At 42.5% G+C, this 21243-nt stretch overlaps 1 protein-coding gene across 1 annotated transcript in view; it reads left to right on the top strand.

Annotated features, from left to right (window-relative positions):
- LOC126101469 (neuropeptide F receptor-like) overlaps positions 1–21243 on the top strand; it is a gene marked incomplete at its 5' end in the record, with an annotated part of 406925 nt that overhangs the window by 156495 nt on the left and 229187 nt on the right. Inside the window, one exon of the mRNA XM_049912119.1 lies at positions 9428–9517. Coding sequence (XP_049768076.1) covers positions 9428–9517 — 90 coding nt within the window. The remainder of the gene's footprint in view (positions 1–9427; positions 9518–21243) is intronic.

The following is a 21243-nucleotide window of genomic DNA, read 5'->3' as shown; positions in this document are numbered from 1 at the left end:
CAATGGGAGCTACTCTGGGAAGAAGGTAGAGCTGGCAGAGGCTGCAAGTAAGATGGGGCTGGACGTTTTAGCTGTTAGTGACATTCGGGTAAGGGGTGAGAAAGAAGAGGAAGTGGGAGAATACAAGGTCTACCTGTCAGGAGTCAAAGCAGGAATAGCACAATGGGGTGTAGGGCTTTACATCAGGAAAGAAATGGAACCCAGCGTAGTTGCAATAAGGTAAACGAACGACTGATGTGGTTAGATTTGACAGTGTCTAGCAAGAAAATTAGGATTGTGTCAGTATATTCGCATTGTGAAGGGACAGATCAAGATAAGATGCATAGTTTTTATGAGGCACTCAGCGATGTAGTTGTTAGAGTAAAGGACAAGGACAGTGTTCTGCTCATGGGTGATTTTAACGCCAGGATTGGAAATCGAACAGAAGGGTATGAAAAGGTTATGGGTAGATTTGGAGAGGATATGGAGGCCAACAGGAACGGGAAACAACTCTTGAATTTCTGTGCCAGTATGGGCTTAGTAATCACAAACTCCTTTTTTAAACATAAGAACATTCACTGGTATACTTGGGAAGGCAGGGGAACCAGATCTGTCATTGACTATATAATAACAGATCAGGAATCTAGGAAGGCTGTGAGGGACACACGTGTATTCAGGGGATTCTTTGATGACACTGATCATTATTTAATCTGCAGTGAAATTGGGATTGTGAGGCCGAAAGTGCAGGAGGTCAGGTCCATATGCAGGAGGATAAGAGTGGAGAAACTTCAGGATAAGGAAATCAGGCACAAGTACATAACAGCGATCTCAGAAAGGTACCAGTTAGCTGAATGTAGTCAACTACAGTCATTGGAAAAGGAATGGACAAGGTACAGGGACACAGCACTAGAAGTGGCTAAAGAATGTCTTGGAACAGTAGTGTGTAAAAGTAGGATGAAGGAAACAGCTTGGTGGAATGACACAGTCAAGGCAGCCTGTAAAAGGAAAAAGAAGGCGTATCAAAAATGGCTACATACTAGAACTCAGGTAGACAGAGAAAGTTATGTTGAAGAAAGAAACAAAGCCAAACAGATAATTGCAGCATCCAAGAAGAAATCTTGGGAAGACTTTGGAAACAGGTTGGAGACTATGGGTCAAGCTGCTGGAAAACCATTCTGGAGTGTAATTAGCAGTCTTCGAAAGGGAGGTAAGAAGGAAATGACAAGTATTTTGGACAGGTCACGACAACTGCTGGTGAATCCTGTGGATGCCTTGGGCAAATGGAGGGAATATTTAGAAGAGTTGCTCAATGTAGGTGAAAATACGATCAGTAATGTTTCAGATTTCGAGGTAGAATGGGATAGGAATGATGATGGAAATAGGATCACATTTGAGGAAGTGGAGAAAATGCTCAGTAGATTGCAGTGCAATAAAGCAGCGGGGGTGGATGAAATTAAGTCGGAACTCATCAAATACAGTGGAATGTCAGGTCTTAAATGGCTACACAGGATAATTGAAATGGCCTGGGAGTCGGGACAGGTTCCATCAGACTGGACAAAAGCAGTAATCATACTAATCTTTAAACATGGAAACAGAAAAGATTATAACAACTACAGAGGTATCTCTTTAATCAGCGTTGTGGGTAAAATCTTCTCAGGTATTATTGAAAGGAAAGTGCGAGTATTAGTTGAGGACCAATTGTATGAAAATTAGTGTGGGTTTAGGCCTCTTAGAGGTTGTCAGGACCAGATCTTTAGCTTACAGCAAATAATGGAGAAGTGTTATGAGTGGAACAGGGAATTGTATCTATGCTTTATAGATCTAGAAAACGCATATGACTGGGTTCCTAGGAGGAAGTTATTGTCTGTTCTACAAGATTATGGAATAGGAAGCAAACTTTTGCAAGCAATTAAAGGTCTTTACATGGATAGTCAGGCAGTAGTTAGAGTTGACGGTAAATTGAGTTCATGGTTCAGAGTAGTTTCAGGGGTAAGACAAGGCTGCAACCTGTCTCCACTGTTGTTCATATTATTTATGGATCATATGTTGAAAACAGTAGACTGGCTGTGTGAGATTAAGATATGTGAACACAAAATAAGCAGTCTTGCATATGCGGATGACTTAGTTGTGATGGCAGATACGATTGAAAGTTTGCAAAGTAATATTTCAGAGCTAGATCAGAAATGTAAGGACTATGGTATAAAGATTAGCATCTCCAAAACGAAAGTAATGTCAGTAGGAAAGAAATATAAACGGATTGAGTGCCAAATAGGAGGAACAAAGTTAGAACAGGTGGACTGTTTCAAGTACTTAGGATGCATATTCTCACAGGATGGCAACATAGTGAAAGAACTGGAAGCAAGGTGTAGCAAAGCCAATGCAGTGAGCACTCAGCTACGATCTACTCTCTTCTGCAAGAAGGAAGTCAGTACCAAGACTAAGTTATCTGTGCACCGTTCACTCTTTCGACCAACTTTGTTGTATGGGAGCGAAAGCTGGGTGGATTCAGGTTACCTTATCAATAAGGTTGAGGTTACGGATATGAAAGTAGCTAGGATTATTGCAGGTACTAGTAGATGGGAACAATGGCAGGAGGGTGTCCACAATGAGGAAATCAAAGAAAAACTGGGAATGAACTCTATAGATGTAGCAGTCAGGGCGAACAGGCTTAGATGGTAGGGTCATGTTACACGCATGGGAGAAGCAAGGTTACCCAAGAGACTCATGGGTTTCAGCAGTAGAGAGTAGGAGGAGTCGTGGCAGACCAAGGAGAAGGTACCTGGATTCGGTTAAGAATGATTTTGAAGTAATAGGTTTAACATCAGAAGAGGCACCAATGTTAGCACTGAATAGGGGATCATGGAGGAATTTTATAAGGAGGCTATGCTCCAGACTGAACGCTGAAAGGCACAATCAGTCTTAAATGATGATGATGATATGAGCTGTCAACTTTATTGTTGATTTATTATTATATCTTTTCCCTTAGCCTTAGTTTGTTTTGCCTCTTGTTTAGCTGAAACTAACCAACTTCCTTTTGATTTTGCCGAAGGAGAAACTGAATTAGTTCAGTGTTTAACATTGTTGATGGGCCATCACAGGAGCAAGGTGGTGTTCAGGAACTTGTGTGCACAATGGAGTCGCTGTGTGGTCCAATAGAGAGCAAGCGGGGGTATCACTACTAAACAGTGCTGAGACAAGCTGATAATGTCTTAGGTCAAATGATGCAACTGTTGACCTCGTAACAGCCCAATCTGCAAGAGCAATATTTCTATGTGGAAGAAACCGTGGAAGAACAACAAACGAGACCACAGACTAATACAAGAAAGAAGGTCCAATATCGACAAGATAAGTGGATGATTGATGGAACAAGGAAGAAAGCTATGTTAAACATGAGTCAGAAACAAGAAGAAATAGGGAAAAGTAGGCAGAGAACAGAACATTAAAGAGTAAAAACTACCTGGTTGAGCACAGGACATGGGATGAAGCCGCGGAAGCAAAACAGTCTTTGGTGAGACGAGGGAGTAAAGAAAAAAAAATGAAAAAAAGCAAAAAAACCTGTTACGTTATAGCGTCCCTAGTTACCCATTGTGGCTGATGTTTGGCTCTGAATAGCAACTGAAACAGTATCGAATGAAGGCAACTTAATGTAGTCCTGATTAGACGAGAGTTTGTCACTAACTCAATCATAGTTTTTAAGGTGCAAGGTGCGTATACAGTCTATCGGTTGCCGCGAAGAATCACCGCTGAAGTCAAAGTCTGCATAGGGCGCACTAGCGGTGTCTTAGGAGATGGCTTGCGGCGATGAGCTCTGGCGATTATACTTGCGGACTTCCAATGTGGAACGTTGAGACTGCAGTTCACACTGATTGGACATTAGCTGGGCGGTGTCCTATACAGGCCGCCCATAAGAGGAATACCAGGAAGTTGCCTAACATCACGTGACTCACAGAAGCCAGCTAGTGCCGGCTGTATCCGGCGGATGTGGCGCCTTCAAATACAGCAACGGCTGGCGCAGCCAAGATGAGCTGCGTCTGAATTGCAGTCGTCTTGATAAGGCGGCAACCCACAGCACTCTGCTGTGCGGCCACTGTCATGAGGCAGCAGCCAGATGCCGCGCTGTGTGCCCAGGGAGTGTCAAAGGCGCATCATTGTTTACAGTGCATACGAGTAAGCTTGTAGATAACGTCGGATCCGCCAAAAGGCTGTTGCAAAGTGGTATGGTTGTCGATAAGAATGTAGCAACGCCGAAAGACTCTAGCTAACAGCAGAATCACCTGCACAGGACAGACGAATGGTGCCTAGACTGGTAATTGACACTCAGCGTACGTGAATGTAACAAACTGGGCATATATAGAAGAACAAGTCTCCTACAGTACAATTGCGCAATTGGTCACAAACAGCTGGAAATAGTAACTACCGTAAAATACCTAGAAGTAACCATCCACAGACACCTAGAGTGGAATGTTCACATGAAACGATTGATAGGGAAGGCAGATGATAGATTCTGACACATAAGAAGAATCCCAAGAAAATGTAGTTCATCCAAGAAAAGAGTGGCTTAAAAAACACTTGTTCGGCCGATTCTTGAGTACTGCTCATTAGTCTGGAACTCTCACCAAATAGCATTAATAGAACACATGGAAAGATCGAACGAATCGCTTGGTTGGTGCTAAGGGGTCACGGATTTCTTCAACATATTTCAGTGGCTGATGCTGCAATAGAGACTTTGTGCATCACGAAGGGGGTTTACTATTGATATCCCGAGAGAGTACGGTCCGGAAAGAGCCGGACAACATATTACTTCCTCTCACATACGTCTCACGAAACACCCACAACGGGAAATTCTCAGAAATTAGGGCTAATATGGAGGTTTGCATAGGATCATTCTTCGCAGGTGCCATTCGCGATTTGAAGAGGGAAAGGAGCATCAGACAGTGGTATATGCGAGACGTACTCTACACAAAACGCCATACGATGGCTTGCAGAGTATATATGTTAGCGTAGATACAAATTTACCCTTTGGTCATTGTCAAACGGACTCACAGCTGTTGGATTTATCTTAACCGTTATCAAACTTTTTTTCTCAAGAGCCAGTACTTACTTTGTGGGGTGGTGCTTCAGCCCACAAGTATACCACTACTGTTTAACAGAAAAAGACGAACTTGATCCTTCAGCTCCACAACTCGTCGCAGAATTGTACCACGAGACACCTAAAATAATTCGTGTGCGATAATAGCGATTTATGAGTCGAAGCCGTCTCCTTGCAAGGAATAGAAAATGGCGTAATGTTTATAGGTTTTGATTTCACAAAATTTAGAGCACTGACCTTATCATTCAGCACATTATTGAGTTCCGATTTTACTACTTTAGAAGCCAATGCCTCCATGTGTATTATGCAATGTGTGAATTTTACAGAAGGAGAAACAGCACACACTCTTGCCGTTAACCCCGTTTTGGTTACAGCAAATGCTGCCGCTCCATGCATTAATGCACCAACCCAATTCCATGACAGACTATTGTCAACAACAACTGAATTCAAAAGAAACTAAAGATCATCGTCTGTAGTTCTCCGTTCTGGACATTTACGAAATTTATAGTCTTGAATAATAGTAGTGTACAGGAATAAGAATTTGGCAACACTGTCATCAAGTTGCAGGACGAATTTTGAGCTATTATGAGGGTGTGGTAGCATTGATTTTTCGTGTCACTGGCTATTGCATCACTACCGCGATCCAAAGTATCATCTTCAGACGCTAGTCAAACCTTTCTCCATGTATTATTTCGCACATTTTGACAGTTGCGGTAAAAAGCAATTTCCCACCAATAATGCGTGGTGTTTGAATTTTGCTGTTAAGTAGGATACTTCTAGGGATACTGTTAGTTCTTTCTTAGGAACTGACACCCGCTTTTTTTCAGTAATTTGCCCTTTTTTTTCAACTATTGCTCATGTCGCTATCACTACCGCGATCCAAAGTATCATCTTCAGACGCTAGTCAAACCTTTCTCCATGTATTATTTCGCACATTTTGACAGTTGCGGTAAAAAGCAATTTCCCACCAATAATGCGTTGTGTTTGAATTTTGCTGTTAAGTAGGATACTTCTAGGGATACTGTTAGTTCTTTCTTAGGTACTGACACCCGCTTTTTTTCAGTAATTTGCCCTTTTTTTTCAACTATTGCTCATGTCGCTATAAAAGTCGATATGTTCACTAACGAGGTCTGTATGTTCTGTCTGCAGGTTTCTCTTTAGTTTTATGGGCTTCAAGCCGTCGTTGGCTGAAATCTCCAAACCGAGAACACATTGTGGTTGTTCCTCATTATTCAAAAAAATGCTGGTAAACCCTAATTTCAGATAATTACCTTGGTATTTACGCTCTTTGGTTTGGCGTTCAGAACAAATGTTGCTGAGAGGAACAGAGGCCGATGCGAAGTAATGTACTTTGATTGAATTCGATTCATTTTCCTTATTAGAACTGCATATTTTGAAGGAGAAGATACACTCTGTGCATCATTTCCACGCAACCTCCTGTTACCACTGCAAATCAGCCACTTATACAACGACAAGGCGGAGCTTGTATGACTTTACTTTAAATTCGGTTAGCTATTTTCACTGAACGCGCATTATAATTCAACTTCAGACTAAAATATCTTTAAACAGACTCCGGAATTCTGGACGAAATCGAGTGTACAGTCACAATGGCTGTGATTAAAAATCTTTTCTTGCAGTCAATGCTGCAAGGAAGTGGCGATCACAGTCAAACGGCTAGGTTCTAAAGTGTTTGGTAAGTAGCTAATTCTGCCGTTGTTCGGTGACTGACTGTCTGACATAATATTCCTAGCTAGTTTTCTCGATGTCCCTGCTTACAGGATCCGGCGGTCAGTTCTTATGAAATAAGAGAACAAATTAACAATGGGGGAGCTTTCGAATTTGGTTCGTGAAAAATGACAATCTGACATGAGCAATATTTCTTCACCGGAAGTGTTTTTTTACATAATATGAAATATAAGTATTTTAGTGAAAGCTGGCGACCTCCTTTATTACTCTATGCGTCCCTAGTCCCCTCCCTCCGCCCTCCCGCTCCCCCTTCCCCACACCAGGAGGGCGGCTGATCTATGGACTGAAAAGTAAGATGCGCAGAACGGGGCTTCTGACGCTAACTTATACCGACACTAGCAGTCAGACTACTATAGTACTGTGAATTTTGTACATGCAAGTCTTAGATGTCTCAGTTTTCATTTACATGATTGGAATGAACATGCCTTAAATGTTTTAAGTAAATACAAGGGTGAAACTTCGTGGCAGATTAAAACTGTGTGCCGGACCGAGACTCGAACTCAGGAACTTTGCCTTTCGCGGGCAAGTGCTCGACCAACTGAGCTACCCAAGCACAACTCACGCCCCGTCCTCACAGTTCTAATTCCGCCAGTACCTTGTATCCTACCTTCAAAACTTCACAGAAGCTCTCCTATGAGCTGTCTCAGCAATATCCTTTCTTCCGGGAGTGCTAGTTCAGCAAGGTTCGCAGGAGAGCTTCTGTGAAGTTTGGAAGGTAGGAGACGAGGTACTGGCGGAATTAGAGCTATGAGGACGGGGCGTGAGTCGTGCTTGGGTAGCTCAGTTGATAGAGCCCTTACCCGCGAAATGCAAAGGTCCCGAGTTCGAGTATCGGTCTGGCAAACAGTTTTAATCTGCCAGAAAGTTTCGTATCAGCGCACACTCTGCTGTATAGTGAAAATTTCGTTCTAAGTACAAGGGTGTTTCGTTTTTTAGCGACTAGTTTCACAGCTCCCCTGTCACTGTTGTTGGTTACAAGAGGAGAAAGTCACCGTATATTTTAGGCTTTGTACTGAATTTTCGTATTACTGCGTCTCTGTTTTTACAAATTATGTTGCAGTGACGTTGCGAAATGGCTTCCTAGTATGCGATAGTAAAAGTGCCTTGCTCTGAAATACGGAGAGGAAGTTCATCTCTTCTTACTTTCTCTTATAGTCTTTTCAATCGATGTTCACATAAATCGCATAAAATTATTTACACGTCATACAAAGTATATGAATACTGAAGATAAGCACTGAAGATGATTAATAGGAAGAACATCTGAAGATGAACATTGCTCGAAAAGTGTATATATTAGACGAATTCACTGCTAGCATACTCCGATTCACCGAATTTATACATGTTGTTGTTGTTGTGGTCTTCAGTCCAGAGACTGGTTTGATGCAGCTCTCCATGCTACCCTAACCTGTGCAAGCTTCTTCATCTCCCAGTACTTACTGCAACCTACATCCTTCTGAATCTGCTTAGTATATTCATCTCTTGGTCTCCCTCTACGATTTTTACCCTCCACTTCCCTCCAATGCTAAATTTGTGATCCCTTGATGCCTCAGAACATGTCCTACCAACCGGTCCGTTCTTCTCGTCAAGTTGTGGCACAAACTCCTCTTCTCCCCAATTCTATTCAATACCTCCTCATTATTTACGTGATCTACCCACCTTATCTTCAGCATTCTTCTGTAGCACCACATTTCAAAAGCTTCTATTCTCTTCTTGTCCAATCTATTTATCGTCCATATTTCACTTCCATACATGGCTACACTCCATACAAATACTTTCACAAACGACTTCGTAACACTTAAATCTATACTCGATGTTAAAAATTTACTCTTCTTCAGAAACGCTTTCCTTGCCATTGCCAGTCTGCATTTTATATCTTCTCTACTTCGACTATCATCAGTTATTTTGCTCCCCAAATAGCAAAACTCCTTTACTACTTTAAGTGTCTCATTTCCTAATCTAATACCCTCAACATCACCCGACTTAATTCGACTACATTCCATTATCCTCGTTTTGCTTTTGTTGATGTTCATCTTATACCCTCCCTTCAAGACACCATCCATTCCGTTCAACTGCTCTTCCAAGTCCTTTGCTGTCTCTGACAGAATCACAATGTCGTCGGCGAACCTCAAAGTTTTTACTTCTTCTCCATGAATTTTAATACCTACTCCGAATTTTTCTTTTGTTTCCTTTACTGCTTGCTCAATATACAGATTGAATAACATCGGGGAGAGGCTACAACCCTGTCTTACTCCCTCCCTAACCACTGCTTCCCTTTCATGCCCCTCGACTCTTACAACTGCCATCTGGTTTCTGTACAAATTGTAAACAGCCTTTCACTCCCTGTATTTTACCCCTGCCACCTTTAGAATTTGGAAGAGAGTATTACAGTCAACATTGTCAAAAGCTTTCTCTAAGTCTACAAATGCTAGAAACGTAGGTTTGCCTTTCCTTAATCTTTCTTCTAAGATAATTCGTAAGGTCAGTATTGCCTCATGTGTTCCAATATTTCTACGGAATGCAAACTGAAATTTATACATTTACGTCGCAAATATATGAAAACAAAGTTTAGCAACGCAGTGCTATAATTTGAAGCGTGTGCGTTTGTTTCGCCAGGCCGCAGCTGCCTGGATGCGCGGGGGCCCACGTGCGACGCCTCTCCACAGCCCGACACCGAACTCACGCTGCTCACCAGGGCCTCCACCGGTGAGTCACTTTTTTCCAGCTCGCACCTATTTTCTGCTTACTTTCAGCCTTTACATAAATTTATACGATTGTTTCCATGTAACAGCTTTCACTTGATGGTGAGACATACATTTATTGACAGGATCTGTCTATTCTCTCCTACCCCTAGCTCTCTTGGATATCTGTTCCGCTAACGTTTCATCACACTTCCATGCACCCCACCTCGGCTACTACATTCATGTGCTCTCACATGGATACTTTACCATCTGGTTAAACTCCTACCTGTTTTCATCCATACAGAATACGTCCTTATATCCTACGTATATTGTTCCCAAATTCGATTTCTTTTCCTTTTGTTTCCAATCCTGATATGCTCTCATCACCCCGTAAAACCTACAACTACACTACTGGCCATTAAAATTGCTCCACCAAGAAGAAATGCAGTTGATAAACGGTTATTATAGTAGAACTGACATGTGATTACATTTTCACGCAATTTGGGTGCATAGATCCTGAGAAATCGGTACCCAGAACAACCACCTCTGGCCGTAATAACGCCCTTGATACGCCTGGGCATTGACTCAAACAGAGCTTGAATGGAGTGTACAGGTACAGCTGCCCATGCAGCTTCAACACGATACCACAGTCCATGAAGAGTAGTGACTGGCGTATTGTGACGAGCCAGTTGCTCGGCTACCATTGACCAGACGTTTGCAATTGGTGAGAGATCTGGAGAATGTGCTGGCCAGGGCAGCAGTCGAACATTTTCTGTATCCAGAAAGGCCCGTACAGGACGTGCAACATGCGGTCGTCCATTATCCCGCTGAAATCTAGGGTTTCGCAGGGATCGAATGAAGGATAGAGCCACGGCTCATAACACATCGGAAATGTAACGTCCACTGTTCAAAGTTAATGCGAAAAAGAGGTGACCGAGACTTGTAACCAATGGCACCTCATATCATCACGCCAGGTGATACGCCAGTATGGATGATGACGAATACACGCTTCCAATGTGCGTTCACTGCGATGTCGGCAAACACGGATGCGACAATCATGATGCTGTAAACAGAACCTGGATTCATCTGAAAAAATGACGTTTTGCCATTCGTGCACCCAGGTTCGTCGTTGAGTACACCATCGCTGGCGCTCCTGTCTGTGATGCAGCGTCAAGGGTGGTTACCCAGCCACGCTCTCCGAGCTGATAGTCCATGCTGCTGCAAACGTCGTCGAACTGTTCATGCAGATGGTTGTTGTCTTTCAAACGTCCCCACCTGTTTACTCAGGGATCGAGACGTGGCTGCACGATCCGTTACAGCCATGCGGATAAGATGCCTTTCATCTCGACTGCTAGTGATACGAGGCCGTTGGAACCCAGCACGGCGTTCCGTATTACCCTCCTCAACCCACCGATTCCATTTTCTGCTAACAGTCATTGGATCTCGACCAACGCGAGCAGCAATGTCACGATACGATAAACAGCAATCGTGATAGGCTACAATCCGACCTTTATCAAAGTCGGAAACGTGATGGTACGCACTTCTCCTCCTTACACGAGGCATCACAACAACGTTTCACCAGGCAACGCCGGTCAACTGCTGTTTTTGTATGAGAAATCGGTTGGAAACTTTCCTGATGTCAGCACGTTGTAGGTGTCGCCACCGGCGCCAAACTAGTGTGAATGCTCTGAAAAGCTAATCATTCGCATATCACAGCATCTTCTTCCTGTCGGTTAAATTTCGCGTCTGTAGCACGTCATCTTCGTGGTGCAGCAATTTTAATGGCCAGTAGTGTACATACACTTTATACGCCCTCCCAACGAAACTTCAATCGACTCCCTGAGATAGACATTAAAGTGCGCCCTAATACTTACCTATCCTGTCAGCTTTAAGACTCTCCCCTGTATTCGCGCTACAGCCGGTCTTCCACCTTCCGTGCCCATATCTCCCTATACCTGTTGTCTTTATAACAAGATTCAGCACACACCTCATTCTTCTACCCCATTTCTGTTTCCAAGTATGCATCTACATTTACAAAACACTGGGTCCCTTTGCTTGTACCCACTCCCTATTCCATACAGAATGTCCAACCGTCCTTTCTCTATTTTTGCCACTTCCCAATGGAATTCCTTCAGCTATCAACTAATGTAAATGCCTCTTTTCAGGATCGTCCTCTTCCTGCGTCAATGTTTTCCTTTTTTACGTTTCATTATTAGATTTTCCCTTAGAAACGAAAAAATCTTGAACTATAGTTTTTAAAAGTATAATCAACGAGAACTATATTTTAAATTTTGTAATTAATGTAAATCTCACTTTTAACTACATCTGTATCTATATATGTTTTTGATACATACTGTTTCGAGAAGTGGAAGGTTTGTACCACCGACGGTGCACCACAGTTCATGCACTTTGAAAGGAGTGAAAAAAATAAGGGAAAAACAAACCAGGTCTCCAGACGCTAAGTCTTTAGCTGCAGTAGTGTTTCACATTACTCTTTGTAGTATATAATCTTCACAAAAAGAATGCAATATTCCCTCAGTAATAGTAACATTTGACTGGCAGCCATTTGGGATGACACGCCAAAAATTAAAACTAATGAACGAAACAAAGCAAATCATTCAGCTAAAGTGCATGAATTTTATCCTTTATACATTATTATACCTTATTTATACATACAAAACACGACAAATGTTAGTTCGTTATCTATAATAATACAGCTAATAAGTTTAATTTTGGATATTTGTTGATCATAAATTACATGTTAATAGTGCCAACTGAACCCTGTTTTAATACAAATATATGCCATTTGATGGCACAGCTCTATCCGAATCGTCCCTAATTCACCAAATTCTTCAAACCTTCAACTAGACACGGAGGTGTCATTATCACAGTATTGTGCAAAAGTCTTTGAGGGATTGAGAAGGCATGCAACTCGTGTCTAGTTGAAGTATTTTGTCATTGTTTGTCTTCCTAGAGAAAAAAATCCTGAAATGAATGAGGACATTGTACAAAGACAGTCGGAGAACTTACAGTATCAAGAAATACAAAATAGAGAAAAAGTGGAAACAAGTTCTACGAAACGAATTCACATTTGGGAACCCGGATTGACGTCAGCTGTTTGCGACACCTGAAAATTTGCGACGGACCGGGACTCATGTATGCACGTCAGAAGGACACTGAAATAAAACAGGCACTATATAAAAACAGACATTGTATCCATCCGTGATGTATCCATGCCTCGACGGATTAAATATTTGTCTCTCCCTGCGCAGGAAACACGAAATGTGGAAGGGTAGGGTTATGGACTCGGTGACATGGATGTTCGGAACGCGCTTAGACAGCGGGAATGGTTGCGGCGACCGCTTGCGACAACCGGGAAATGCGGTTTCGAGTCCCAATCCTGGATAAATCTTCGTGTGTCGCAAACAGCTAAAGTCAGTTTCCGGATTCGCAAAATGAGAATCCATTTCGTATAATTTACCACGGCTGTGATCGTCAGAAAAGTGTCTGCTCCTCCAGAGGTGCATGCATGTCCAAAGATCATTGTAATGTGAAAATACACTGTAACATAGACACTATAACCATCCACGATGGAAAACAAGTTCATCTTACGAGGAGCGTAACAAAAGGTTTCAATTATCCTTGGCGTTTTCAACTTGCGTATCGAGACAGAAACGCAAACAGTTAAATTAAATTTCTCAGAATAAACGAAGGAGAGAGTCGTACAAGTACTAAGCACAGGATTTTGTTAAAGATTTAAATGATGAAGGATACTAGAGATGAACTTTTCACTAACGAAGCTTTGATGTTCCTTTCTGATGAAGAGGGATTAATGCGTTTTTCACTTTGGTGCAATGTCGATGTGTCATTAAGCAGAGGTGTGGGTCGCAAATCCTGCCTTGACTGTAGGTACGGGTTTTAAATAAGGCATTATTATAGGTGTCCTACATGGTGTCCTATGTGGTTTAGATCACAGAAAGAAACGTATGGAAGTCTTTAGCATGAAGTGACTACTAAGAGTATGCTTGTATTCCCGCAAGCTGTTGCTATGCCATGTCTTAGCTATACCTTTCTGCCTGTAGAGCTAGCCCCGCAAGGAATATAGGAGAAATTCTGTGAAGTATCTGATGCGGTACAGTCGGAAGTGGGGTTGTGCGTATAGTTCAGTCGGTAAACCACTTGCCCGCGGAAGTCTTGTGTCCCAGGTTCTGGTTGAGGACTGACACACAGTTTTAATGTGGAACGAAGTTTTACCTCGAGTATGGTGTGAATATTTCGATGTAGCTAGATTGAAACACTGAGATGATTGCTATCAGGAATGAACAAAATTAAATCAAAAGCAAGAAAATAAACAAAGGAAATCTAATTGCGCTACTAGAGCAGGGAAGTGGTTGGAAGTGAAACATGATATTCGAGGACTCCAAAGGACAAGTAAAAGAAAATATTTGTATTACAGAATGAGTGTAAAATGTGGTGGAGATATAGCAATTAAATGAAAAGGAACTCGATGTTACAGGTAAGTAAGTAAAATAATCCGTGGAAAGCTATAACAAGGGTAGCTAATGTGACTAGTGTTAATGTGTGTGTGGAAATTTGTTTGGAAATTTGTGGTAAGAGCCTATAGGACAAAATTGGTGAGGTCATCGGTACCTAAGCTTAAACACTACTTACTCTAACTTAAACTAATTTACGCTAAGGGCAACACACACACCGATGCCCGAGGAAGGACTCGAACCTCAGACGGGGCAGCCGCACAACCATGACAAGGCGCCTTTGACCGCACGGCTACCCCGCGCAGCCAATGTGTGTGCGAATAGCTAAAAGTTTCAAAGGAGAAAAATTTTAGAAGTGTACGACGATCACAGTACATAAAGCAGGTTGTGATGGGCTTTATACTTAGCAGATGCACGAAGGTAAGAAGAAAATCACGAGATGGAGAACAGGAATAAACAGCAGAAATACTGATGAAATAAGAAAAAATGAACACAGCAATGTTTGTGATGTACAGTTCGGGAGGAACGAATGCCTTTCGATGCTGCTGCTATCAACTATAACCTGTTATTTATGTCAGTTGTGCTACGCGTGCGTCTATTCTGGACTGGGGCCGTTCCGTATGACGTGCACTGAGGTACGAACAGCGCTCAATCGCCGTTAGCGGAATAAACGACCTCATGCGTCACCGACGTTTATGGCATCGACTTCTGCCCTTTATCTGAGAAGAGACGGCGTCGTTGTCGTGCAGAATGTCCGCAACGCTTCATTTGCTCCAAACACCTTTCTGGCAAGTCAGTGAATGCGTCGTCGGACCGATGTGGAATCCTCCGACAGACGTACTTCCTTTTACAATGATTACGATAAAGGGCAATGCAGTCATCCGGACGAATTTGGTTACAAACAAGTGATAAGGAAGATATTTTCACTCTAAAGGCAAACATAACAGTTTCATTGAAATCCGAAAACTTTCGTCTTTTCCGTTTGGTTCTTCGTGACAGTATTTTGTTACAGGCAGGACTTCACCTTGTTGGTTTTCTGCTTCCTACGTGTTAAGCAGTGTAATTTCTTTCATGCATTCACTATTCATATTTGGTACTTACTGTTACATATTTGCTGTTAAGATTACTGACATCATATTCATGAGGAAGCACTACAATTATTTTACAAGAAACGTTTTTTTTCCTGTACTATAGCGTAGTTTTTCTAGTTACCTTTCTTCTTTTTCGTTTTTGCTGAATACGTAGGGGATCTCGATGTCTTCAGACTTGATATTTAATTTCTTTTAGTCTTGGAAGAATTTTTCAAGATAGCACAGCAGAATGTACACTGAAAGATAAAAAAAAATTCTGCATCATAAATGAGTGACGCAAATTGGTCAGCTGGTCACAAACTTGTATTCATACAGCCATCGATGGAAAGCTCAAAATTGCGTCAGTAGTTGAGGGCGGATGTGTAGCGGGGCTCAAAGAAGCCGGTTGGTGTAACTGCCAAAACCTCGACTTTTGAATAGGAGCGGTGCCACTATTCAACGATATTGGCTGGCAGGAAAGGGTCAACCATTGCCGAACACAGCGTCAAAAAAGAAGCGGTCGACCTAGAGATACGACAGAACGCTACAAACGAGCAATCGCCAGAGGGGCATTCAGAAGCCCAGATTCATTTTTAGCATCTATCGGATGTGTAACCGGTGCTTCAGTGACCTCAAGGACCACTAATAGTTTAGTTTACGTACGTCATGTTCCGTAGATCTTTTTCACGATTATTTTATCGATATAATGTGGAACAAGTAGATTACAAGATACATATACACATATGAATAGTGCTAATATTAATATTACTAAAATTTTTAGTTTTACAAATGCAACTACATTTAGAGGTACAATTTTTTTACCAGTTCTGAAACAGAAACTCGTCCATGGAATAGAAGGAGTTGTCCAAAAGAAATGATTTCAAGTTGATTTAAAACTTGATCTGCTACCTGCCGGACACTTTATGTTGTTGGGCAAATGATCAAAGATTCTTGTTGCTGAATAATATACTCCGTTTCGAGCAACTGGCAGCTTCAATAACGGATAGGAAAGATCATTTTTTTCTCTACTGTTGTACGTATGAACATCACTGTTCTTCGTGAATTGAGATGGATTATTTACAACGAATTTCATTAGCGAATATATGTACTCTCATGGTGTAATTAAAATACCTTATTCTGTGAATAGGTGTCTAAATGACGTCCTTGGGTGAACAGCACTAATTATTGTCACTGCTCTCTTTTGCGCAATCAGTACTTTATGTCTAAGTGGTGAGTTACCACAGAAAACTGTTCCGTAAGCATTATTGAGTGGAAATATGCAAAGTACGTTAGGAGACTGATCTGTTTATTACCAAGACTGGAGATTACACCAAGAGCGAGAGAAGCTGAACTTAATTGTTTGAGAAACTCAGTAATATGCTTCTTCCAGTTCAAGTGGTCATCAAGGTGAACACCCAAAAATTTGTAGAAATTTACCCTGTTAGCTGAGGTCTGTTCATAAGCTACATCAATTGTCGGTATGACTCCGTTCGGTGTACAGAACTGGATATAGTGAGTTTTTTTTTTTCAAAATTAAGGGAGATTCCATTTTCTGAGAACCACTTAATAATTCTTTGAAAGACATCTTTAACAATATCTTCAGCTGTTTTTTCTGGAATGGGATTTATTACAACACTCGTGTCATCTGCCAAAAGTACTGATTCTGCTAGCTGAACGTTGAGTCAGAGGTCATTCACATGAATAAGGAACAGCAGAGGACCCGACATTGAACCCTGTGGGACACCCTTGGTGACATCTCTCCATTCATTAGAATTTACCACCCTCCCAACATTATTTGTGTTATTCAACACAACTTTTTGCTTTCTGTTCATTAAGTATGAGCTGTAGCAGCTGTACATATAAGCTTCAACTCCATAGAACCTGAGTTACTCGAAGAGTGTGACATGATCCACACAGTCAAATGCCTTGGAAGGATCACAAAAATACCAAATGGTGGTTCACAGTAAAGAGGTTGGGCTCACGGCGCCCAGTGCGCCGACTACCTTAGGCCACTGTACGCCATCAAGTCCGTTTGAATGATGTAGGGCACATTCAGCCTGGAATCTCACTGGCTATAGTACAACTGCATTTAGTTATTAATCCCAGTGCCCAGCGAAGACGTGTCTGGAGACGTCCGAGACAGCTGTGGGATATCAAACTGACTGTCGCGCACCTTACGGCCCGACAACCAGGAGTGATGCTCTGGGGTGCTATTTCGTTTCATAATAGGACCAGTTTGGTTGTCACCAGCAGCACTCTAACAGCAAAGAGGTATGTCGGCGATAGTCTACGTCCCCTTTTGTTACCCTCCAGGGCAAGCCCTCATGGGTTACATTTCTGCAAGACAGTATTTGCCTGCACCCGGCGATAGCTTCTACTGCTTGTCTCTGAGTCTGTCAAACCGTACGTTGGCCAGCAATGTCACCAGGTCTTCACCAAATAAGAACTACTGGAGCAATATGAACAGGGACCTCCCACCAACTCGGGAGTTTAACGATCTAATGCGCCAACTGAGCAGAATTTGGCACGATATCTTGCAGGAGGTCTTCCAACAACTGTATCAATCAGTGCAATGCCGAATAACTGCTTGCATAAGGCCTGCGTTAGATCAACGCTTTATTGACTTGCTCAATTTGTGAAGCTCAAATGGTTCACATCGCTCTGAGCACAATGGGACTTAGCTTCTGAGGTCATCAGTCCCCTAGAACTTAGAATTACTTAAACCTAACTTACCTAAGGACATCACACACATCCATGCCCGAGACAGGATTTGAACCTGCGACCGTAGCGGTCGCGCGGTTCCAAACTGTAGTGTCTAGAGCCGCTCGGCCACTCCGGCCGGCTGTGAAGCTCTTAGTGTTGAATCAATCATTAAATTTTTCTGAAGGTGTGATCATTTTTTTGCCTGTACAGGTACATCACGGCTACAGATTTCCATCGCATTGGGAAAATTCCTTCGTTGTCCGTCTTTTTTATGTCTTAGAGTGTGTTCATGAAGAACCGTATATTACATTACTCAATCGGGAAACTGGTAAAACCCGTTTTTTTATATCTAGTTACATTGCTTACGTTATTCACCACATTGTGCTATAGTCCTCTGGGTTAAACCAACAAACTTCAGAACTTATACACTGAAATACCAACTATACACGGTGTTTCAGAATCTTTGCATCAAGCATTTAGGAGTGATATATCACGTCATGGTGAACAACTGTTATTGGAAGTAAAATCATCGCCGCGGCTTACCGGCGACGCTAGGAGTCTTGCAGTATTCGCTGGTATGGGGCGACATCGTTCATGGGACTAGCAGGTCCGCTTACCATGTGTGTTCCATAATATCTATCCTTGTAAATTGAAAGAGTCATGTTCAACAAGAAAAACTTGAGAATGGGTGTATCTAAGTGGGGAAAGACATTTTAGAATCGGAATAGGAAATTTAATTGGCTCGCATAGCACCTTTTATGAAGAGCATATGACAGAATTATAAGGAACACACACTGCGTACGCAGCCTCTGAATAGCAACAAGAACAAAATCACACGTGACATCGCCAGAAAGCGTCAGCGAATATTTTGTTGCTAAGAAAAGTCGTTCGTCATGACGCGATCTATCACCTCTAGATGTACGATGCAAGGAGTTTGAAATATATGTAACTGTGGCCGTGGTGGAATGGCCGGTACAGCAGTGAACTCCAAATATGCAGGTCTTGAGTTCAATTACAGACTGGGGCCAGGAGTTTTCTTCATTGCAGTCCCTCCAGGTGAGCCCCAGGCCCATTCAGCCTGCTGTCGGGAATCTTTCCTGGGGTTGAAAGGCAGAACCCTTCAGTCGCGCTGGCCATCAGTGTGGTCTGCATGCAGGTGTCGTGTGCAGGAGGTACTGCGAATAAACTTCACACAGCTTGGTAGAAGTTACTGATGATAACCAATGCAGCGACGCCTAAAGCAAGGCGGGTGGGGAGGGGAAGGGGAAGGCCGGATGTGGAGGGGGCAACGAGTTTGGGTCGCGAGCCGTGGTCTGGCACAGCGCTCAGCCTCACTGTACACGCCCTCCACAGACGCCTCGCTGCCTGAGGAGGAAGAGCTGGAAACTGCAAACGCTCCACATGTAAATGGCAGTGTAATCACACTGCGTACGTGACTTGGTTTTATATTCACATTTCTCATTAACATAAATCATAAACAAAAATTTTTCAGTATCATTAAATTATTTTTGTCCCTCTGGAAACAATATAATTTTTACCTGGTATAAAGTTTTGGCATTCGGTCAGACGCAGACCATTTTACTCATGTTCCAAAGTAATTATGACTTTTTACTTTGATAATGGAAAAAGAGTGTTTCACACACACACTTGTGAATTGAATTACGAGGGTTGTCCAGAAAGTTAGTTCCGATCGGTCGCTAAATGGGAACTTCAGAGAAAAATCAGGAGCATTTTATTTGCAAGAGATAGCTGCACTTTCCAGATACTTTACATAGTCGCCCCTCCGACTTAAACATTTGTCGGGGTGTTATACCAAATTTCCAGCATAATCGTCATAGAAGGCAGCCACCTGTGCTTTCCGATAATTCTCTACGTTGGTCTATAGCGCGTAGCCTGCGCCCAAGTGTTGTCTTCGTATCCAGCGTTTCATGTGAACAGAGATGATACTCAGGACGAGCCAATTAGGGCTGTGTTGTGGGTGATCCAACACTTCCAATCGAAAAGGCTGCGGGAGCGTCTTCACTGCCCCTGCAGATTGCGGCTGAGAACTGCCATGAAGAAGGAAGTGCGTCTCAGTTGTGTTACGTGGGCTGCATTCATTGAGGCGAAGCCTCTCAGCGGGACCTCCTACTTGGTGGGAGACGTTGTTGTTCTGGGCACCTTTACTCGCTCACAGTGCGCTCACAACTGAAAAGAACGTCTTGATGCGATCGACGATCGTACTAGAGGCACTACCCAATGCATCTCTGCAAAGCTACATCGGGTTTCCAACCTGGTGTCCATTCCGATCAGTACTTCCTGGACAACCCTCGAATTGTAGCACTTCTGCAGCCACATTATGGAGACGTCTAAATTCCCCCTGAGGAAAGAAATGTAGACGTCCTGGACAGCTTTAAGGCAAAAGGATTTGTCATTAAAACGGAAATTATCTTACAAGTCAGTCAGATTCGCCTGTACATGCGCAGGGCCGCTTTCAACTGCAACGGCAAATGGTCTCGAAAACATTTCACAAACGGATGAGTGATTGTCAGTGTCCTTTAAAATTTTGGGAATGATCCTTCTGAATCACTCTAGTCCACAACGAATTCTTCAAACCTCGTGTTCTCTTTAAAACCAGTGATCTAAGGAAAATGGGCTGTGTGTTTATGTTAGAATGTATCCATTTTGTAACGATATTCTTTTTATATGCCTCCTAAGCAAATCAGGAATTAGCTGTTTCTTACTTTGCAGTCTTACTGTGGGCAATGTGCTGTGACGTTCACTTAAAACGTGAGGTCTGCAGTCCATTCAGGATGTTATAATGTTTGTGTCTGCATTCCTTTCTCCTTCATAAATTCAACACTATCGAGTTTTCAATCGATAAATTGTTCCAGGAATGCCCCATGACTTAACCATGGTACTTTGTAGTATTCTACAAGGTCTCCATAATCTTCGCTCAGTCGCATGAAAACGTGTTGCAACCGACAGTGGAATAATGCGTGCGAATTCAGAAATTTTGATATTCATATCACCAGTTTCTTCACATGTAGCATTCCTGAAAATTTAGCACAAAGCGCTTCTTTATGTACAGAGCTAGGAATCCCATCTGTTGATCGTTGTAAACTTTGTGCTTTCAGTCTCAGCTAATTTATTAAATTCTTTCTGAGTGGTGTTGGAATAGCGTTTCATAGCGAATCTGCAATACGTATCACTTACGCGACTTCATAATACATATTGAGAATTCTCAGTCCTCTCTTCTGTCATTCCTAGACTGCCTCTTATTGCGTAAACAGTTACGGCCCCTGTGAACGTCCTTCATACCACAAACAAATAGGGAGGGCAAACAGCGCTGATACACGGTTCTGCCGAATTGAAGTACAAAATTCCATGCCTCAATACTAAATGGAATGTCGAACGGTTCCGAGTACTTCCGAGAAGGACAAAGCAGGTCGGCACAGACCCAGCCTTTGTCCACACGCTGCCTGTCCCGTGTGAAATTTGGTATG

Source organism: Schistocerca cancellata, chromosome 9 (genome assembly GCF_023864275.1).
Source record: "Schistocerca cancellata isolate TAMUIC-IGC-003103 chromosome 9, iqSchCanc2.1, whole genome shotgun sequence".
NCBI classification, from domain to species: Eukaryota; Metazoa; Arthropoda; class Insecta; order Orthoptera; family Acrididae; genus Schistocerca; species Schistocerca cancellata.
This window is presented reverse-complemented; position numbering and strand designations above follow the sequence as displayed.